Below are 21,864 nucleotides of genomic sequence, written 5' to 3' on the forward strand. Positions count from 1 at the left end.
GCTGGGACTACGAGCACGCGCCACCATGCCCAGCTAATTTTTGTATTTATAGTACAGACGGGGTTTCACCATGTTGGCCAGGATAGTCTCAACCTCTTGACCTCGGGATCTGCCCGCCTTGGCCTCCCAAAGTGCTGGGATTACAGGCATGAGCCACCGCGCCCAGCCGAAAATGCAATTCTAATATATGTATATTTACTTATATTTACTTATTCTTTTATATCCACCACTCTACTAATATATTATAAAACACATATGAATAAGAAAATCAAAGATAAAAAACAATCTAAAAACATCATTAAGTGAAACATTCTCATGAAAATATTAATATTAAAAACAATGAGACTGAAAAATTGCTTAATACTGGGTAAAATACTCAATTAAAGGCCTGGCTCCAAATTCACTTTATTTTGGCACCTAACTTTGAATGGCCATCCCAGTTGGAAAAGATGACCCAAAAGGATACATCTATCCACATGGAGCGTCCTGTTGGCCATGTTTACTATGCTCTGGTATTCATTGTACAATACAAATTATGAAAACATTTTCATAAAAATCTTCCCCAAGTCAATCATTTGGTCTTGCAAACTAAACAGAAAGTGTTATTTATCTGAGATGGGGGTCTTGTCACCCAGGCTGGAGTGCAGTGGTGTGATCGTAGCTCACTGCAGCCTCCAACTTCTGGGCTCAAGTGATCCTCCCACCTCAGCCTCCTGAGCAGTTGGGACTACAGGCCTACACCATCACGCCTGGCTGTATTTTTAACAAATGAGTTCACTTTGTTTGAAAGATTTACAGGTTAAAATTCTATTTTCAACATTTTTAAATCCGTAAAAATAAGTTTTTATAGGTCACATTGTTTTGGTCATAGAATAACACATAACAAAGAAAATACTATCAAGCATCGACTTTTTTTTTTTTTTTTTTTTTTTTGAGCCAGTCTTGCTCTGTTGCCCAGGCTGGAGTTCAGTGGCGTGATCTCGGCTCACTGCAACCTCTGCCTCCCGGGTTCAAGTGATTCTCCTGCCTCAGCTTCCAGAGTAGCTGGGACTACAGGCATGCACCACAATACGCAGCTAATTTTTGTATTTTTAGTAGAGACTGGGTTTCACTATGTTGGCCAGGCTGGTCTCGAACTCCTGACCTCAGGTGATCTGCCCGTCTTGGCCTCCCAAAGTGTCAGGATTACAGGTGTCAGCCACCACACCCAGCCAAGGATCTACTTTCAAATGTCCTTTCTACAGCATAAATAGTTTTCAAAACACTTTCATATTCATTGTTAAAAACCCATCTTTATTTTGTAAAAATATTTTAATATAATAAAAGGATTAAATATATTAGTCTTCAGTGAGTATGCTGCCATTAACATAGAAAGAGGGAGGCAAATACAGACAGGGTGTGCGCAACTAGTTACACTTCTAGACGTGTGCACCCCCCACTCTGATTCATTATTCCTTCTGTGGAGGGCCAGGAATGCAGACTCAGACACTTTTCATTGTATCCCCTTTCGTACTGTTGTAATGTTTTAAGCGTGTGCAGGTTTTTTTTTTAGACCCTACATCAATAATTTATTTATTTATTTATTTATTTGGTAAAAGAAAAGTATAAAACTGAAGATCTTTAAATTCAAAAACTTTTAAAAGTATTTTGTCAAAATACTAGGAAGCCTCCATATGATAGGAAATATTCCCGTGGTTGCCCTCCACCTTATAAAAAGATGTCACTGCAACTCTGGGGTTATCTATACATCCACTCAACTGGGTATCTTGTTGCAATATCTTGAGAGCGAAAGAACGTGGGATGATGCCGAGTGATGAGGCCATCATCAACCTGTGAGCGCTGTGGAAATCCCATTTTTCCCTTGGGAAACGCCGGTGCCCTATGTAACACATAAGCTCTGCTAATGGGCACAGTGAGGGTGCTGGCATAAGTCTGAATATCAAAGATGAGAAAGCTTAATTACTCTCTCACTGCTTTAAGATAAAAATAAAGATCAATAGAAATTCAAATACAGTCTTCTTAAATTCCAAAGAATCATCTTGTCTACCTCACTTTGGAGACCACAACTTCATAACAATAAAAAAAAATAGAAACAATCAAAATGTCCAACAATAGAAACCTGTTAAATAAACCATGGGGCAGATATCTATATTATGGACTACTATGGAGCCATTAAGGTGATGATACAGACATATGAGTATATGGAGTGAAAAAATACAAAACAGTATTGTAGTATAGTCCCATTCTTGTAAAAATATTATATGCACATACGTGCATCAGAAAAGTCTCAAGAAATAGGCTGGGCGCAGTGGCTCATGCCTGTAATCCCAGCACTTTGGGAGGCTGAGGTGGGAGGATCACCTAAGGTTGGGAGTTTGAGACCAGCCTGACCAACATGGAGAAACCCCGTCTCTACTGAAAATACAAAATATTAGCCAGTCGTGGTGGTGCATGCCTATAATCCCAGCTACTCAGGAGGCTGAGGCAGGAGAATTGCTTGAACCTGGGAGGCGGAGGTTGCAGTTAGCCGAGATTGCACCATTGCATTCCAGTCTGGGCAACAGAGCGAGAATCCGTCTCAAAAAAAAAAAAAAAAAGAAAAGTCTGAAGAAATATCTCTCTCAAAATAACAATTGGTAGGTTACATGTGATTATTTTCTTCCTTTTGTTTATCTGTATTTTTTTGAGTTTCTATTAGCAAATATTTCTTTCCATACTCACTAAAGCAACTCTCTTAAGAAAGAGCTGAATACTTCCATCTGGGTGTGTTCTTATCTGTAGAAGGTCATTTTCCCCTGTGCTAGCCTATTAAGCCAGCTGTGTTTTCTAAACCATCCATTTCAAACCCTTTGAAAGGTAACCCAAATCTTAGGAAACAATTTTAGAATATCTAATAATACTTCAGAAGCACAGCTTTGTGACTTAAATGGATCACACTGCTTACGGATTCTTTGTTAATTTGTGAACATAATCAGAAGAAATACTTTTATTTCAAAATCCTTTGGCTTCTTAAAGGCTATTAAAAAACAAAACACAGAATTTAATGAATATATTTGTGACAAAGACCTTATGGTGCTTTTAGAGTCACAGGATGCTTGGATGTGGCCAAATATCACATCGGATTTGCTTCTTTTCCTCTCTGTCCTAATGCTGGATCTGCTCTCTGCTCAAAGCTGCTTCTGGTGCCTTCTCTCAGCCACAAGTATTGGTTGCCTCAGAGACGCACTTAAATATTCAACTCCACATTTCCTGTTTTCTTCATACTTCTGACCCCCTCCACCAAAGCTCCAGGAAGATCTATGTCAGTTCGTTACTCTGAGATGCGCTGCCTTTTCAATGGTATGATTTTGGAGAATGTCTTGAAGTAGACTTCTGTTATGTAACATTCCATTGCCCCATCTCTGCCTCCATGTCCACAGAAATAACTTCATTGGCAGAAAAAGAAATCCAGAAATGTCCTCTTTGCTAAAGCCTGGAGAACTCCAAGTTGAATTCTTTTTTAAAAATTATTTTATTTTTATGTTTATTTTTCAGAAATGGGGGTCTCACTATGTTGCCCAGGCTGGTTTTGAACTCCTGGGCTCAAGTGATCCTCCCGCCCTGGCCTCTAGAGTAGTTGAAACGAGAGCTGGGCCACCATGCCTGGCTGGGATGGCTTTTTGAGATCTCTGGGTTTGCTAATCGTTGGCTTGTTCATCTGCATTACTCTCCCTGGCACCTGTATTCGAGTTAGGTTGGAAAGTTTCTGAGGCATGTTCTTACTTCCTGGTTCTAAGCAAAGAATATGGAGACTCTAACAAAATTACAGTTAATCTTGGAGGAAATTGATTTTAAGAAACATAAATGCGGCCGAGCATGGTGGCTCGCACCTGTAATCCCAGCAATTTGGGAGGCCGAGGTGGGAGGATCAAGAGGTCAGGAGTTCAAGACCAGCCTGGCCAACATGGTGAAACCCCGTCTCTACTAAAAATACAAAAATCTGTCAGGTGCAGTGGCGGGCACCTGTAATCCCAGCTACTCCAGAGGCTGAGGCAGGAGAATTGCTTGAATCCGGGGGAGGCAGAGGTTGCAGTGAGCCGAGATTGTGCCACTGCACTCTAGCCTGGGCAACAGAGCAAGACTCCGTTTCAAAAAAAACAAAAACAAAAAACATAAATGCTTGGGAAAGCTGTTTGTCATCTATCCCAAAGGGTAGCTCTGCAAGTGCGGCAGTGACAGGGGTGGACAGTGCGGGGAAACAGTGTGCACACAGCATTTGCGTGGTGTGCAGAGATGGGCTTTCTCCTGCATTCCCCGTCCCCACAAATTGAACTAGAGAAGACGATCTGTGTATTTCTTTAACCTTATTAATTAAATACATCTTCTCGGCACCAGAATATGCAGGGATGGACTGGCTTGCTGGTGCCCGTATTTCAACCCCTTTTGGAGATGCGACCAGATTTAGAGTTCATTAGGCAAAACTTCTAGACCCTTGTATTTAAAGAAGTTATTATAAAAAGGGATTAATTTAGAAGAAATCACTTTAGATTAATGAGATAGAGGAAGTATGAACTCACCTGGGGAGCAGGTCACTGAATCCTTCAGTTGCTTGGCTTTGGTTGTCACCTGTTTCAAAACATAAAAGCAAAAATCTTACTTTCCATGTACCTACTGTAGGCTGAGTGAAACTATTCCATGTAAGCTCCATGTGAATGAACAGGGTTCACTGGATCTCAGGTCTGAAAGACCCTCAGTCATCTGTCCCATCCATTAATGTAATTAACAAGAAAATTGAGGCCCACAGAGATTAAATGGATTGCTCCAAAACACCCATCCACTCAGCAGCACAATCAGGACAAGAACTCACATACCTGGACTCCTTCTAGTTCAATGACAGTTCTGTTATACAAGGCTGCCTCTTAAAAGATACTACTTTCAAGGCCAGGCATGGTGGCTCATGCCTGTTATCCTAGCACTTTGGGACACCGAGGCGGCTGGATCAGTTGAGGTCAGTAGTTCAAGACCAGCCTGTCCAACATGGTGAAACCCCATTTCGATTAAAATATAAAAAGTAGCTGGGCAAGATGGTGGGTGCCTGTAATCCCAGCTACTCTGGAGGCTGAGGCAGGAGAATCGCTTGAACCCAGGAGGCGGAGGTTGCAGTGAGCCGAGATCGCACCACTGCACTCCAGCCTGGGCAGTGAGACCTTGTCTCAAAAAAAAAAAGATACTGCTTTCATTATGCAAACAGGTCATTTTTTAAACCTAGAATTTCCAGAAATTGAATATCTTTCTTCACTGGAGAAGATTACAGGCACATGCCTGTAATCCCAGCTATTTGGGAGGCTGAGGCAGCAGAATTGCTTGAACCCAGGAGGTGGAGGTTGCAGTGAGCTGAGAACACGTCACTGCACTCCAGCCTGGGTGACAGAGCCAGACTCCATCTAAATAAATAAATAAATAAATAAAAATAAAAAAAATTACAGAACATTCCTGTTACTCCAGAAAGTTCCCTTGTGCCCTTAATGCAATCTCTATCCTGCCACAGATAACCACTGTTCTGACTTCTATTGTATATTTTTAAAAAATATGGGGTTAAAGTTATTAATTTTTTTCAAATGAATAGTTAATTGCCCTAATACACTTATCTAACTAGCCATACTTTCCATTTATTTAAAATATGAATTTCATTAAAATTATGTTCGGCTGTATACATGTGCTATTATATTTTTCTATATTTCTCTATCCCATTAATCCATGTATATTCTTGAACCAACACTTCAAGGCTTTAATGAAATTTGAAAGTAAAACGTCAGAAAGCATGATCATTAAGAGCCAAGAAAGAGTCAGGCAGATCTGCTCTTCAATCTTGGTTCCACCTCTCAGCTGGGTAACAGACAGCAATTTTCCATCCTTTCTCTGTTTCATATATTACCCTCTGTAATGTGTGGATACCACTACTAATACCATTTGCCGCTTACGGATGTTTTCAGTTTGAAACAAACCCTTAGCATGATACCTGGCAGACACTAAAGGCTCAGTAAATATTACCTGTTACAACTGAAATAGATCATTTGTTTTCCATTCATACAAAGAGCAGAATTAGAACATTTAAAGCTGCGTGGAAACACTTTTCAATTTTGTTCTCTACCTTCCACTCCCTCTACAGATGACCTTGCTTCCTATTTAATGTAAGCAAACTGAACTTATCCAACATGAGCTTCCTTGACTTCTGAATTTCCCAGCTCAAAAATTTGCTTGCCCCACCACATATCCATCCCTTCTTTTATCCTAATTCAAAGAAATAAATGCATTCCTTCCCCTTGAGGCTAAATCTGCCCCTTGAATCCTCACAGAACTATGTACCATCAGTCATCTGCTTTCATCTTCAACTTCTCCCTGTCCATTAGATACATCCCATAAACCTTCAAACTTAGCTCAAGTAGTCTACTCTAAAAGACAATCTTCCCTTGACTTTATCTTTTCTATTCTACTTGGCATTCATGAGAGTATCTCCTAGTTTTCCTTCTTTCTCTGAATGTTCCTCCACTGGCCTCTCCTATATACTCCTGCCTCTTGTTCCCTAATAGAAGTGTTCCTCAACATTCTGCCCATGTTGTTTCCACTTTCTACTCTGGTATTTCATCCCATCTATTCAACAATACTTTAGAAAAGAAATGATTAACCTACATCTCTGGCCCTGACTTCTACCTTGGAATGCCAGTCTCACAGAAATTGACCATGCAACAATGGATCCTCGGATCTGAAAGGGACTTCACCTATGTAACATTAAGCTTACTATGCAATAGGCACTGTTCTAAATAAGTTGTGTGTGTATACATATTCCTCACAGTAGCGATATTAGGTAGGCATAGAACTGTTACCTGATTTTACAGAATCTGAGGCCTAGGGAGAATAAATAATATATCCAAGTTAAACAGTTACTGAGAAGCTAAAACCAGACAAGTAGGAATCTAAAATTTTTGCTCTCAATCACTGTAACATAACCACCTTTTAAATCGAACTCTTTCATTTTATAGAAAAAAAAACAAGCCAAGTGCTCTTTCTGCTATACTACATGGCTTTACTTTCTAACTGCCATTAAATCTCTTAGAGGTCTCCTAGTTCCTGAAACTAAACAATGTAAAAACTAAACTCATCAGTTTTTCTAATAAAACAACTTCTCTGCTTTTCCTCCATTGCTTAATAGTTTTATCACCCAAGTCACTTAGGCTTAAAATCTAACAGTCCATTTTTGGAGTTTTCTCTCCTTCCCCAACCAGTTGCTTCATAGTATCAATTCCAATTGTTCCCTACTCTCTCAGACCTCCACCACCTGCACCAGTCCTTCATTCTCACTTGACCAAACTAATATAACACCTTCTAACAGGTCCCTAACTTAATTAATAGTTAATAACTAATGACTGATACTGAGCATTTTTTAATGCGTTTATTGGACTTTTGTATATCTTTCTTGGAGGAATATCTATTTCATATCCTGTATCCATTGCTTATGTGGGTCATTTAACTTTTTATTATTGAGTTGTAAGATTATTTTTTCTTTTTTTTTTTGAGATGGAGTCTAGCTCTGTCGCCCAGGCTGAAGTGCAATGGCACGATCTCAGCTCACTGCAGCCTCCACCTCCCAGGTGCAACCGATTCTCCCAACTCAGCCTTGCAAATAACTGGGACTACAGGCATGCGCCACCACGCCCGGCTAATTTTTTGTATTTTTAGTAGAGATGGGGTTTCACCATGTTGGTTAGGCTGGTCTCAAACTCCTGACCTGAGGTAATCCGCCTGCCTCGGCCTCCCAAAGTGCTGGGATTACAGGCATGAGCCACCATGCCTGGCCAGAGCTGTGAGATTCTTGATGTGCTCTGGGTACATGTACTTTTATCAGACATAAGATGTGCAAATAAGTTCTCTCACTCTTTGGGTTGCCTTTTCACTTTCTTGATGGTGTCCTTTGACTCACAAAAGTTTTAAATTTTGCTGAGGTCCCATTTATCTATTTTTTTAATTTTGAAGTTTTTGGTTGCTTGTGCCTTTGGTGTCATATCTAAGAATCCCCTGCCAAATCTAAGGCCAGGAAGACTTAAGAGTTCCAAATTAAATTACTTTAATTTCTTTCAACAATGTTATATAGTTTTCAAAGTTAAAGTTTTTCACTTCTTTTGTTTAATTTATTCCTAAGTATTTGATTCTTTTTGATGCAATTATGAATGTAATTATTAATTCCATTTTCAGGTTGTTCACTGTAAATGCATAAAAAAACTGATTTTTGTAATACTGCTATATATCCTGCAACCTTGCTAAACTCATTTATTAGTTCCAATGTTTTTTTTAGTGCACTTCTCAAGATTTTCTACATATAAAATCATGCCATCTGCAAACAGATAATTTTACTTCTTTTTTTCCATCTTACTTCTTTTTCTTGCCTAACTGCCCTGGCTAAGACTTCAGTACAATGCTGAATAGAAGCAGCAAGAGCAGACATCCTTATTTGGTTCCTGATCTTAGCAGGAAATCATTCTTTCACCAGTAAACACGGTGTTGTGGGTTTTTAGTAGATGTTCTTTTATCTGGTTGAGGTACTTCTTTTTTATTGCTAGTCTGCTGAGTGTTTTTATAGTGCAAGGGTGTTGGATTTTGCCAAACACTTTTTTTTTTTTTTTTTTTTTTTTGTGAGACACAGTCTCGCTCTGTTGCCCAGGCTGGAGTACAATGGCACAATCTTGGCTCACTGCAACCTCTGCCTCTGGATTCAAGTGATTCTCCTGCCTCAGCCTCCCGAGTAGCTGGTATTACAGTTACGCACCACCACACCTGGCTATTTTTCGTATTTTTAGTAGAGATGGGGTTTCGCCACGTTGGCCACACTGATCCTGAACTGCGGACCTCAGGTGATCAGCCTGCCCTGGCCTCCCAAAGTGTTGGGAACCACTGAGTCCGGCTCAAACACTTCTCTTGAGATGATCGTGTGATACTGCTTTTTATTCTGCTGACATGAGGTATTTACATTAATTGATCTTGAGATGTTTAACCAACCTTGCGTTCCATGGTTGATCAGGGTGATTTTTTTTTTTTTTTTTTTTTTTTAACATAAATCTTCACCCAGCCTGAAGTACAGTGGTGTGATCAAAGCTCACTGCATCCTCCAATTCCTGGGCTCAAGGGATTCTCCCTGCTTAGCCTCCTGAGGAGCTGCAAGTACAGGTACACACCACCATGCCTAGCATCATGGTGATAATTCTTTTTATAAGCTGCCGAATTCAGTTTGGTGGTATTTGTCAATATTTATTTGCATCCATATTTATAAAAACATTGGTCTGTAGTTTTCTTGCGATGTCTTTGGTTTTGCATCAATGCAATACTGCCATCATAAAATGAGCTGAGAAATATTCACCCCTCTTCCTTTTTTTTTTTTTTTTGAGAGCACTGGAATTTTTTAAATGTTTGGTAGATTCAATGGCGAAACTATCTGGACTTGGACTTTTCATTGTGTATAGGTTTTGGATAACTAATTCAATCTTTTTACTAATTACAAGTCTATCTATTAAAATTGTCTGTTTCTGATTCAGTTGTAGCAGTTTGTGTCTTTCTAGGAATTTATCCATTTCACTTCTATTAGAAAAACAGCCATCTAATTTCTTGATATTCATTTATTCATGGGTGTATTCCTTTATAATCCTTTTTATTTATATAAGATTGGCAGTAATATCCTTTTTTCCCCCCACTTTTGACTGTAGAAATCTGAGTCCTTTCTCTTTTTTTCTTGGTTAATCTTACTTAAATTAAATGCATGTTTATTTTCTTGGTATTTTCCAAGAATCAGCTTTTGGTTTCACTGATTTTCTCTATTTCTTTACTGTTCTCCATTTCTTTTTTTTTTTTTTTTTTTTTTTTTGAGACGGAGTCTCGCTCTGTCGACCAGGCTGGAGTGCAGTGGCCGGATCTCAGCTCACTGCAAGCTCCGCCTCCCGGGTTCACGCCATTCTCCTGCCTCAGCCTCCCTCCATTTCTTTCATTTCTGCTTGTATTAGTCCGTTCTTGCATTGCTATAAAGAAATGCCTGAGACTGTGTAATTTATAAAGAAAAGAGACTGAATTGGTTCATGGTTTCACAAGCTGTACAGGAAGCATGGCAGTATCTGCTTGGCTTCTGGGGAAGCCTCAGGAAACTTACAATCATGGCAGAAGGCAAACTAGGAGACAGCACTTCACATGGCCAGAGCAGGAGGAACAGAGAGCGAGGGGAAGATGGTGCATACTTTTAAACAACCAGATCTTGTGAGACCTCTATCACGAGAACAGCACCAAAGGCGGAAATTCAACCCATGATCCAATCACCTCTCACAAGGCCCCACCTCCAACACTGGGGATTACAGTTTAATATAGAATTGGTGAAGACACAGAACCAAACCATATCGCAGCCCTATTTTTTTGTTATTTCCTTTTTTCTGTGTGCTTTAGGTATAGTTTGTTCTTTTTCTAGTATCTTAAGGTGGAAAGGTTAATGATTTGAGATCTTCTTTCTTACATAGGCATTTATAGCTATAAACTTCCCTCTAAGAAGTGTGCTAGCTGCATTCCTTGAGTCTTGGTATATCATGTCTTAATTTCATTCATCTCTGATAATTTTCCAATTTTCCTCATGATTTCTTCCATGATCCACTGATTATTTAGGATTGTGTTAATTCCCAAACATCTTTTGATTTGCCCTGATTTTTTTTCCCTGATACTGATTTCTAATATCATTCCACTAGAATTAAAGAACATACTGTGTATTATTTCTATCCTTTTAAACTTACTGATGTTTGTTGATGTCCTAGCATATAGTCTATTCTGGACAATGTTCCATGTACAAAGAAAAATGTATATTCTATTGTTAGATGGCGTGTTTTTGAAATATGTTAGGTAAAAGGGAGCTATTGAAATTTCCAACCATTATTGTTTAACTGTCCATCTCTTCATTCAAGTCTGTCAGTTTTTGCATCATGTATTTTGGTGTTCTGTTATCAGGCGCATACATATTTACAATTGTTATATCTTCCTGAATTGGCCTTTTTATAAATGTCCCTCCTTAGTAATTTTTTTTTTTGCTTTAAAGATTACTAGAGGACATACAAAGATGTATAAAGATACAGAATATATTGCATTTTACCTAAATAATAAATCAAGCACAAGAGCATAATTCTAAGAAAAGCTTATGATTTATCTTGTAGAATTTAAATTTTTCTCTGCTTCCTGCCTGGATAAGTAAGTTGTGACATATATGGTCACACAAGGAGTTCATATAAACTTTTCATTTGAGGTCAACTGGCAAAGTCACAAATACATGTGACCTCAGAATCTCATAACTTAAGATTCATATAACTCTCTAACATCTTAAAGTCATGCTACAGCCTTTCATATACATTTTTTATCTTATATGAATAACTAATATATTAAACATATTAATGTATGTTCTTATAGCCAAATGGATCCCTAACATCAGAATCCTGCCCAGTAAACACATTCTAATGGCACGTGGGGATGAATTACCTTAGAGAATCATTCACCTAGCATTGATATTCTAGTATTAGAACATAGCCTTGACTGACTTAAGGTTTCCTGATACATAGTCAAGAACAAGCTTCCTGTTTCTACAGAGTCATGGACTCAGTTTGAGAAGAGAGTCACCTTATACTGGTAGTAGATTCTGAATACAGCATCTATCACAATTTAGCTTATCCATCACACATAATCTGAGTCCTTCAGATCATTACTGCCAAATAATGGAAACGATGTGACATTGCTATTGTCATTTTGGGGCCATACCTTTTTTTCCCTCACTTAAAAGGCCAACTTAGAACTTATAATAGGTTCATTAGACAGAGGCAAAGCACAGTCCATTTTCCAATTCTGTGTGGTCCAATGTTAATATTCAAGTCACTCTGCAAAGTCTACATCTCCTGCTGTTATAAGACAGTTTCATAAAAATGATAACTGCAAGTGACTTTTTTTGTTTTTTGAGAATTTCCCTTTTCACTAGTTTTTGTCTTGGGAAGAGCCATACACATGGTGGATGATGGCAAAATATTTTTGTTTGGGGGCAAGTTTGGCATCTTCAAATGATCATTTATGATTCCAGGTAGATAAAGAAACTTCTAAATAAGTAGTGGTCTAATATAAAGCTCAATGCCAGGGTGACTCAGTAAGATAGTAAGTCAGTTTGGGAAAGTAAATTCATCTTTCCATGACCATGGTCATCACCAAATTTATTTCTCTCCTTTAGATCTGAATGACTTTCAGTAAAGTGGGTACCAATTTACTCTCAAAATGTTTAGTGTTTATTTTCTCAGACAGTATGTAATAAATTTTTCAGCTAGTCATTCTATTTTTATATCATGTGCAGTTTCAGAAGATATGGGACTTTCTGTAGCCTCTTCTTGGGAGAAGACATTTATTCTTGGGAGAAGACATTTATTCCTATATAGGTTTCACACAGATGAGGCCTCCCCCTTCTTCTTTGGTATCTGAGGAACTAATATTGTGGGCTACTGGCTTGGGTAGGCTTTTGGACAATCCAAAGTGCATTAACAGTCATATGGATTGTAACTGTGGTGGAATATGTTTCACCACATTACGATTCCAAGCAGAAAACACTTTCTAACTCCTCTTCCTAATGCCCAAATTTATCTCTAAAATGCTTATGAAATTGGGGTCCTACGGTCTAAGTTTGTGACTTATGATAGGTAAGGGTACAGTGAATGAAAAAAAACTAAAATAGGTTGCATTCCCTCTAGTAAAAACAGATGAAATTAACAGAAAATTAAATCAGCAAAATGAAAACTATAGTTCACAAGCCAGAACTAGGATCAGTTAACAGTTACGTGGTTACGTATTTCTGTTCAATATAAAGAAGAATTTTCCAATTTTCTGAGCTATATAAAGTATATGTTCACATTTCTGGCATCTTCAGGTAACTCATAAAATAAGTACCGAATCTGGAAAATAACCTTAAGTCATATTTTTCAAATTCTGGCTGTCAGTGATATTTTAAGTATTACTCTAGTAACAAAAATTATGTAACTGTGAAGTTATTTTCATTTGTTAAATTTACTCTTGGTCAACTTTCCACTTGAATTTAGCCCTCATTACAAGTGAGAACTACTACAGCGTTCAAACACAAAGCATGTTCTGTTACTTGAACATTAAAAAAACCACTCTGAAAAAGTACTTTTTTTCTCCTCTCCCTTCTCCTCCTAAATAAGCCACCTGAAAAATGTTTCCAACTGGTAGAAAGCAGTGGTGCTCATTCTTGTTATTTCTCTAATGTCTTTAAACTTTTCTGTGGATTATCTGTCTAGATAGAAAAATATGATATGATAATTGTGTTCATCTTAACTTTTAAAAGAGAAGGTCTTTCATTAACTGATTACCTCTATAAGCAATGTGGATAGCCATTTCCTGGGAGAAAACACTTATGCAAAAAGACAGTTGTGTGGTTTTGCAGATACTGTTACTCTACTAGTGAACACCGTAACAACATAATACATATTCACCCATATTATTCTCTTTTTAATGGTTTCCCCAAATTTTAAGACAAGGAGGCAATTTTAAATTGCATTAACATGTAATAGCTCAGGTATCACCATTCTATTGACTTGCTGCATTCTTAACTATACGTAAGAAGGTGTTATATATAATTCAGAGTAATAAAATAAATCCTTACTAGGCAGTATGATAACATCACCAGACCACAGACTATACTATGAGCTAAACCAGTTCTTTTATGAATATCATTCATAGTATTCAAAGTGTATGTGATTATTACTAGTAAATTTGATACAGGGTTTAAAGTTAAAGCAGATACTATCCTTTTGGTAAGATATAGGGCTCTGATGAGTGAGTACAAATTACAGATTCAGTATACTAGTAACACAGAACACTTAATAGGATCCAAAGACTATATAAGAATCTTAAATAGGAGATATAGAAAGAAATGGCTTCTTGTAATCTGCAAATATGCTTTGCTTTAATGAGTCACTAAAGAAGATGACAAAGTGTTCCATTAGAGCTTAATGAGTCCTTGAATATTTCTGTGGTTCAAATATTCAAAAGGATACCTGTGAGAGTCACTGCTTGCAGAATCCCTTAGGAGCATAGCCACATAAACTGGCCAGTCTCTCAGGACATGAAATACCTTGCTCTCACATTTACTCCCTTTTAGCCCAGCACCCTCAGGAAACCAAGTGATTTCACTTTGAAGATATTATCAGATCAAAGTATGACAAAGAACAGTGCTGCCACATATGCAGGGTTTGAAATCACGTTTTTGCTAAACCAAAAGGGCAACATGGCCTAAGAAAGAGTCAGAATGGTCCGAGTTGTAGGCCCGGGCTGACAATAACCAGTTTTGTGGCCTTCTTTATCTCTTTTTAAAACTCACATCTGTAACAAAAGTGATAATGTGATTTACAATTGCATAACGGTTCATTCCTATTAACAAAGTATTTTCATAAGACTGTCACATTTCATCCCCCAACTACCTTGTAAAACTGGTATCACAGGCTGGGTACAGTGGCTCATGCCTGTAATCCCAGTACTTTGGGAGTCCAAGGCGGGTGGATCATCTGAGGTCAGGCATTCAAGACCAGCCTGGCCAACATAGCAAAACCACGTCTCTATTAAAAAATACAAAAATTAGCTGGGCGTGGTAGTGCACACCTGTAGTCCCAGCTACTTGAGAGGCTGAGGCATGAGAATTGCCTGAACCTGGGAGGCGGAGGTTGCAGTGAGCCAAGATGGCACCACACCACTGCACTCCAGCCTGGATGACAGAGTGAGACTCCGTCTCAAAAAAGAAAAAAAAAATGCTGATATTACAGATGAAAAAACTGACTGAAGCTCAGAGTGATCTCAGGACCTGCAAAGTCATATACTTGAGTCAGAACACCTAAGGCAGGTTTCCTTTTAAATCCTGTTTTCTTCCCACTTTACATCTTTGTCCATAAAACAAAAGGATTGCATTCATGATTTCCTTTTAGTTCAAATATTGTGTGGTTCACTGGATGTCACATTATTAATGAAATATCCCAAATACCAAAGATTTATTAAGTATTTACTTAGTACATCACTGCACTGAGAACGGTAGTTTGTATATGCAAGGTATGATCCTATCCATTTCAAGAGGCTTACAATTGGGCTATTTACTTGCATATTCATTCAAGACACTGCAGATTAATTAGAACTGTGCTTATAAGAAAAAAAAATCAGCTTCTTGCTTTAAAAAGGTCTTATTTATAAATCAATATTGGCCAAAGCAAGGAAATAGCAATCCAAACAGGCTTGTACACTGGCAATTTGAAGGTCTGGCCTCATGTCTCAAGAAAGAGGCCAATTCTGTACTCTTAAGCTGCATTACTGCCAATTTCCCATTGTGTGGAGGTAGTCAGGATGCAAGCCCTTTGTACTTCAATTTCCCCAGTGTTCATCAGATGTATCTGCCAGTGATATGTGTCACCCTACTAATTTGCAAGGATTGAAAGAATCCAGCAGGCTTGGTAGGTATCTCGTTCCTCTCTCTCAACTATTGCCTTTGCTCCTCTTCAAGGTGTGTCCTCCGTAGAAGAAGAAAACTGAAGGAGGATATCCTCTGGTCCAAGGCCTGCAAGTATTTGTTACTCCTTTACCAGAACATTTACTCCATGTCCTTTGACAGGGGAAAGTAGGCAGTCAAAAATACAACAAAATTCTAGAGATGGCTCTAGAATTCCTTTGAAAAATAAAACTGTCTTTGTTGAAGGGATAGTCTGGCAAGTGTTCCAAGTGGAAGTTGAATGCTCTCCCTGCCCTCCTGGGACTAGATGGCAACTGCCACCTGGACATCAGAGGAAAAGGCAAAGTACTCTGTAGAACACAGGAAAGAACATGGAGTCCAGGCTGAGGGTTAATCTGGAAGAGAGAAAGTGACAGGAAATGGAAGGCAGAGGAAGATGAAAAAAGAAAAAGGAGAAGGGGAAGGGAGAAAAGCAACTGGAAATAGTATGATTAAGAAGGGCACTGGACCACAGTGATATCTATAACTAGTATGTAATGTGTGGATTTTAAATTGTTTGTTATAGGGCGTTCCTCCATTTCCCCTATAAGATCACTAGGAATGTCGATCACTGTGTAAACTTCGAGCTCCATTTAACCTAGATCCACTCTTGCTCATTAATGCTTTTGGATGAGTAGATTCTTTTTTGAGAAATTCACTGTCGTATAGTACAAAGGGGACACATAGAATACAGGGGCGTGAGGCAAGAAGAGTGCACACCTTGGGAATTAACACACATAATGGGAATATTTTTAGATTTTTCATGGACTATAGAGTCATTGGTGGTCTTAGCCCATTGGTTCTGGATCTCTAAGAGGCAGAGAGGTCCATCTGACACCTGAGTTATAATATGATAAAGATAGCGGAAAAGAGTAATTCCAGATCATACATTAGGTTGTTTACTATGTAAATTCAGGCATTTCATCTAACATTTGGGTGCCTTCAGATTTCCCACCCATAACAATCTCTTGAAAATTCATTTCAGACGTAATGATGAGGTTTTGATTTTAAAATGGGAAAAAAATATATATATATATACATTTTTTTTTTCTTTTTTTGAGATGGCATCTCGCTCTGTCGCCCAGGCTGGAGTGCACTGGCATGATCTCGGCTCACTGCAGCCTTCGCCTCCTGGGTTCAAGTGATTCTAATGCCTCAGCCTCCCGAGTAGCAGGCATCTGCCACCACAGCGGCTAATTTTTGTATTTTTAGTAGAGACGGGGTTTCACCATGTTGGCCAGGCTGGTCTCGAACTCCTGATCTCAGGGGATCCACCTTGGCCTCCCAAAGTGCTGGGATTATAGGCATGAGCCACTGTGCCTGGACTAAAATGGGAATTTCTATCTATCCAATTACCCTCTGTCCTTACCGGATATCGCTATTAATGTTATTTTCTTGGTACTAATGAAAATTATAATCTTGTTTGTTGTATAACTACTCATTAAGCTGTTTTACATATTTATATTTTATAATAACGGAGGAAGTACGTAATAAAATAATATTAACAACCTTATGCCAATTTATTTCCAGATTTAGTTTAATGGGATACATTCCTAGAAAAATCAAATGTTGTAAAATTTACTCAGAAGAAACAGTCTTGGCTGGGTGTGGTAGCTCATGCCTGTAATTCCAGCATTTTTGGAGGCCGAGGCGGGCGGATCACCTGAGGTCAGGAGTTTGAGACCAGCCTGGGCAACATGGTGAAACCTCATCTCTACTAAAAGTACAAAAATTAGCCAGGCATGGTGGCGGGTGCCTGTAGTTCCAGCTACTCAAGAGGCTGAGGCAGGAGAATTGCTTGAACTCAGGAGATAGAGGTTGCAGTGAGCCGAGATTGCGCCATTGCACTCCAGCCTGGGCAACAGAGCGAGATCCCATCACAAAAAAAGAAAAAAGAAAAAGGAGAAGGAGGAAGGAGGGGAAGGAGAGGAAGAGAAAAAAGAAGAAAGAAGAAAAGAAGGAAGAAGAGGAGGAGGAGAAGGAGAAGAAGAAGAAATAGAGTTATTTGGGGAGGTGACATCAGCAAGATGGCTGACTAGAGGCCCCTAGTGCTTGTCCCTTCCATAAAGACAGCCAAAAACAAAACAATGAATAAACCACTACATTTTAACAGAAATAACCAAAGGAGAGTGCTGGAGCATGTCAAAGAAGTAACAGCAACCCTGGTGAGTGCAGAAACTCAGGACAGTCACATAAAGAACACAAGGAAATGCCAGTCCTCTGCCACTCCATCCCCCAGCCAGGATCAGCTGGGAACCAGGTGGCCACTTCTGTCTTTGATGAAAAGGTAGGCAAGAGGATCCCAGCAGCTCCCACCAACACCTTAGACACCTACAGGCCTCACCACTGGGGTCGCTTGCAGTCCTCACAGGCACTAAGCCCAGCTGAGGGAGCTGCCAAGAAGCTGCACAGCTTTGCTTCCCCAGAGAAGTAGCCAATACTGTGTTCCTCCCACTGTGGCCTGCACGGTCACCATGCCACACCATCTTGGAACTGGAACTAATGCTGGAGTAGTCTTGCTCTGGGGGCTAGCAGTCATGGCACCCCTTCATCCCTGAGGCTACCCTCCTATCAAAGCACCTTTGCTCAGTGGTCTGACATGCCCAAGTGGCTCAGCTGTGAGCACCTTTCCCTGTGGAATCAAGCAGTGGTGGAACTTCCACCCCCCACCTCCCATCACCTTGGGCTGGAGCTTAAGCACCATTTCTCCCTCCTGAGGAAAGGGTGCTTTGACAGAACAGCTCCATTTACCTCTGTCAGCTGAGGCTGTGCTCTGCCCCTATAGGCCTGAGCTGGAACTGTGTACTGCCTCCACTGGAAAGAGGGCTTTGCTGGAGCCCTGCATCCATGGTGCCTGGGCTGCCTGGGCAGCCACACCCCTGTAGGCCAGAGCTATAGCAGCACGTTGCCCCCTGGGGAACTCATGCCTTGGCTGAGCTGAGAAGCTGTGCATCCCAGGGCTAACCTGATGTACTACCCTTTGTCTCAGGGAAACAGAGCAGTGACTAAGCTCAGACACCCTACCCTACAGGCCAAACAACTCCAGTACCCTGCTTCTCTGGAGCTGGACCAGCACCTTAGAGTCTGGGCTGTTAAGACACCTCCCTGTTTGGGGAGGAGTGTTATCGCTCTGCCATTTTCTGCCCCTCATGGCCCAAACGACAGCTATGCTCAGCCATTCTGGGCTACTTGCTGCCACTGCACTTGGACTTACAGAGACTGAAATACTGCTGAGCCCCACCATCCCAGATTGTAGAGTTACGCACCTGAGTTTTCACTGAGCCCTACTGGTTCAGGCTCCTGAATCAAAGCCATATCCTGGCCTAGGCTCAAACCTCCAGAGCACACCTTCTTCCCTGGAGTCAGGCCAGAGCTGTGAACTGCTCCCCAGGGGCAGCATCACAGCTACAACCTGACCTCCTGGACATCAGCTGCTAGAAGGTACCTCAGAGTCACAGATGCTAGCACTAAAAGCAACCTACATCCAACCCTGCCACAGAGAGCAAGCTTGCACCCCAAGACCCTGGTGTCATAATAAGGTTCATAAGACCCTGAGCTTAGGACTCCAGCCCCACAGATGCTCTGAGCACCCACACCTGGAATTTAGCCACTGTGGCAGCTGCTTATAGGCCATGCCAGATCTGACAGCAAGAGGGATCCTCCTGTGGCTAAGTTTCCCCACTGTGGGGAAGTTGAGAAAAGGACTCCAAAAGCCCCTGCTACCAAGGAATTAACAACCTATGCTACCGCTGCTGCCACAACCATAAATGTCTACAACCTAGGCCACTGAGGCATTCATATTTATTACTAACATTGAATACAGATGAAGAAGCTGCACAGAGACTATACCATTGCACTTACGTGGAAAGAGTTACCACCCACTCCCCAACTGGTACTGTAAGACCCAGGTGCAAGTTTTTCTCTACGTATGAAAGCCACTCTAGAAAGTTTGGAAGAGGCTATTGTTTCACAAGATGCACAGACATCAATACAGGGACATAAGAAATATGAAAATCAAGGAAATATGACATCACAAAAGGAACACAACTCTTCAATAACAAACCCTAATGACAAGGAAATCTGTAAGTTGCCAGTACAGAAATTAAAAAGTAATGATCTTAAGGAAACTCACCACGATATAAGAATGCACAGATAGATAATTCAACAAAACTAGGAAAAAAAAATCAGGATACAAATTAGAAATTCAACTGAGAGGCCGGGCGCGGTGGCTCAAGCCTGTAATCCCAGCACTTTGGGAGGCCGAGACGGGCGGATCACGAGGCCAGGAGATCGAGACCATCCTGGCTAACACGGTGAAACCCCGTCTCTACTAAAAAATACAAAAAACTAGCCGGGCGCGGTGGCAGGCGCCTGTAGTCCCAACTACTCGGGAGGCTGAGGCAGGAGAATGGCGTGAACCCGGGAGGCGGAGCTTGCAGTGAGCTGAGATCCGGCCACTGCACTCCAGCCTGGGCGGCAGAGTGAGACTCCGTCTCAAAAAAAAAAAAAAAAAAAAAAAAAAAAAAAAAAAAAAAAAGAAATTCAACTGAGATAAATATCATGAAAAAGAATCAAACAGAAATCCTGCAGTTGAAGAATTCAATGAATAAAATAAAAAATACAGCCAGGTGTGGTGGCTCACGCCTATAATCCCAGCATTTTGGGAGACCGAGGTGGGTGGATGTTCAAGCCAGGAGTTCAAGAGCAGCCTGGCCAACATGGTGAAACCTTGCCTTTACTAAAAACACAAAAATTAGCCGGGCATGGTGGTGCATGCCTGTAATCCCAGCTACTTGGGAGGCTGAAGCATGAGAACTGCTTGAATCCAGGAGGTAGAGGTTGCAGTGAGCCGAGATTGAGCCACTGCACTCCAGCCTGGGCAACACAGCGAGACTCCAGCTTAAAAAAAAAAAAAAAAAAAAGACAGCTTAAGTAGCAGACTTGATCTAACAGAAGAAAAAAAAAATCTCTGAGTGTGAACACAGGTCATTTGAAATTACCCAGTTAGAGGAAAAAAAAAATCAAAAAAGAGTAAAAAAAATGCTTACAAGACTTATGAGACACCAGGAAGTAAATAAGTGTTCATATTATGGAAGTTCCAGAAGAAGAAGACATGGAAAAAGGCATAAAAACACCTATTTAATCAAGTAATAGTTGAAAACTTCCCAAATCTGGGGCATCCAGAGACCCCCAAATAGATTCAACTCAAAAAGATCCTCCCAGAGGCACATTATAATCAATCAAATTTTCAAAGTCAAAGACAAAGAGAAAATTCTAAAAATGGCAAGAGAAAAATGTCAAGTTACATTTAAGAGGATTCCCATTAGATTTCTCCAGAGAAACATTGCAAGGTACAAGAGAATGAATGAAATAATGTATTCAATGAACTGCCAAAAAAACAAAAACAACAACAACAAAAAAAAACACCCACCAAAGAATAATGTACCCAGCAAAACTATCTTTCAGAAAATAGAAAGAAAATCTTTCTCAGACAAGCAAAAACTAAGAGAATTCATCACCACTACATTGGCCTTACAAGGAATGCTCAAGGAAGTCCTGCATCTGGCAGCAAAAAGATGATAACCACAATCATGAAAACACTCAGAAGTATAAAATTCACTGTTACAGCAAATAGACAAAGCAGAAAAAGGATCAAATTTTAATATTACAGAAAACCACCAAACCACAATGATGAGAGGAAGAAACGAAAAAAAAAGATACCTAAAACAACAAGAAAACAATGAGCACATAATGACAGGAGTAAGTCCTCATTTATCAATAATAACCTTGAATGTAAACAGATTAAATTCCTCACTTAAAAGATATAGACTGGCAGAATAAATTTTTAAAAGTATGACCCACCTATACTATATGCTACGTATAAGAAATTCACTTCACTTGTCAAGACACATACAGATTGAAGGCAAAGGAAGAAAAACATACCCCATGCAAAAGGAAAACAAAAGTGAGAAGACATAGCTATATTTATATTATATAAAACAGGCTTTAAGTGAAAAGCTGCAAAAAGAGACAAAGAAGGTGATTATATGATGATAAAAGGATCAATTCAGCATGATGTGAATATATATGCACAGTTGTGAATATGTATGCACTCAACATTGGAGAACCCAGATACATAAAAGCAAATATTATTAGATCTAAAGGGAGAGATAGACTCCAATACAATAACAGTTGGGAACTTTGACACCCCACACTCAGCAGTGGACAGATCATTCAGACAGGATATCAACAACAAGAAAACACTGAATTTGAATTGCATCTTAGACCAAATGGAACTA

The 21,864-nt window shown here is 39.8% G+C and overlaps 1 protein-coding gene across 1 annotated transcript in view; it reads right to left on the reverse strand.

The window, feature by feature from the left end:
- The window catches only part of DNAJC1 (DnaJ heat shock protein family (Hsp40) member C1), a 240,445-nt gene that overhangs the window by 5,618 nt on the left and 212,963 nt on the right, over positions 1 to 21,864 (reverse strand). The window contains 1 exon segment of the mRNA NM_001261677.1: positions 4,557 to 4,605. Within this exon segment, the coding sequence (NP_001248606.1) occupies positions 4,557 to 4,605 (49 nt within the window).

The sequence above is a fragment of the Macaca mulatta genome, chromosome 9, assembly GCF_049350105.2.
Source record: "Macaca mulatta isolate MMU2019108-1 chromosome 9, T2T-MMU8v2.0, whole genome shotgun sequence".
Taxonomy (NCBI): domain Eukaryota; kingdom Metazoa; phylum Chordata; class Mammalia; order Primates; family Cercopithecidae; genus Macaca; species Macaca mulatta.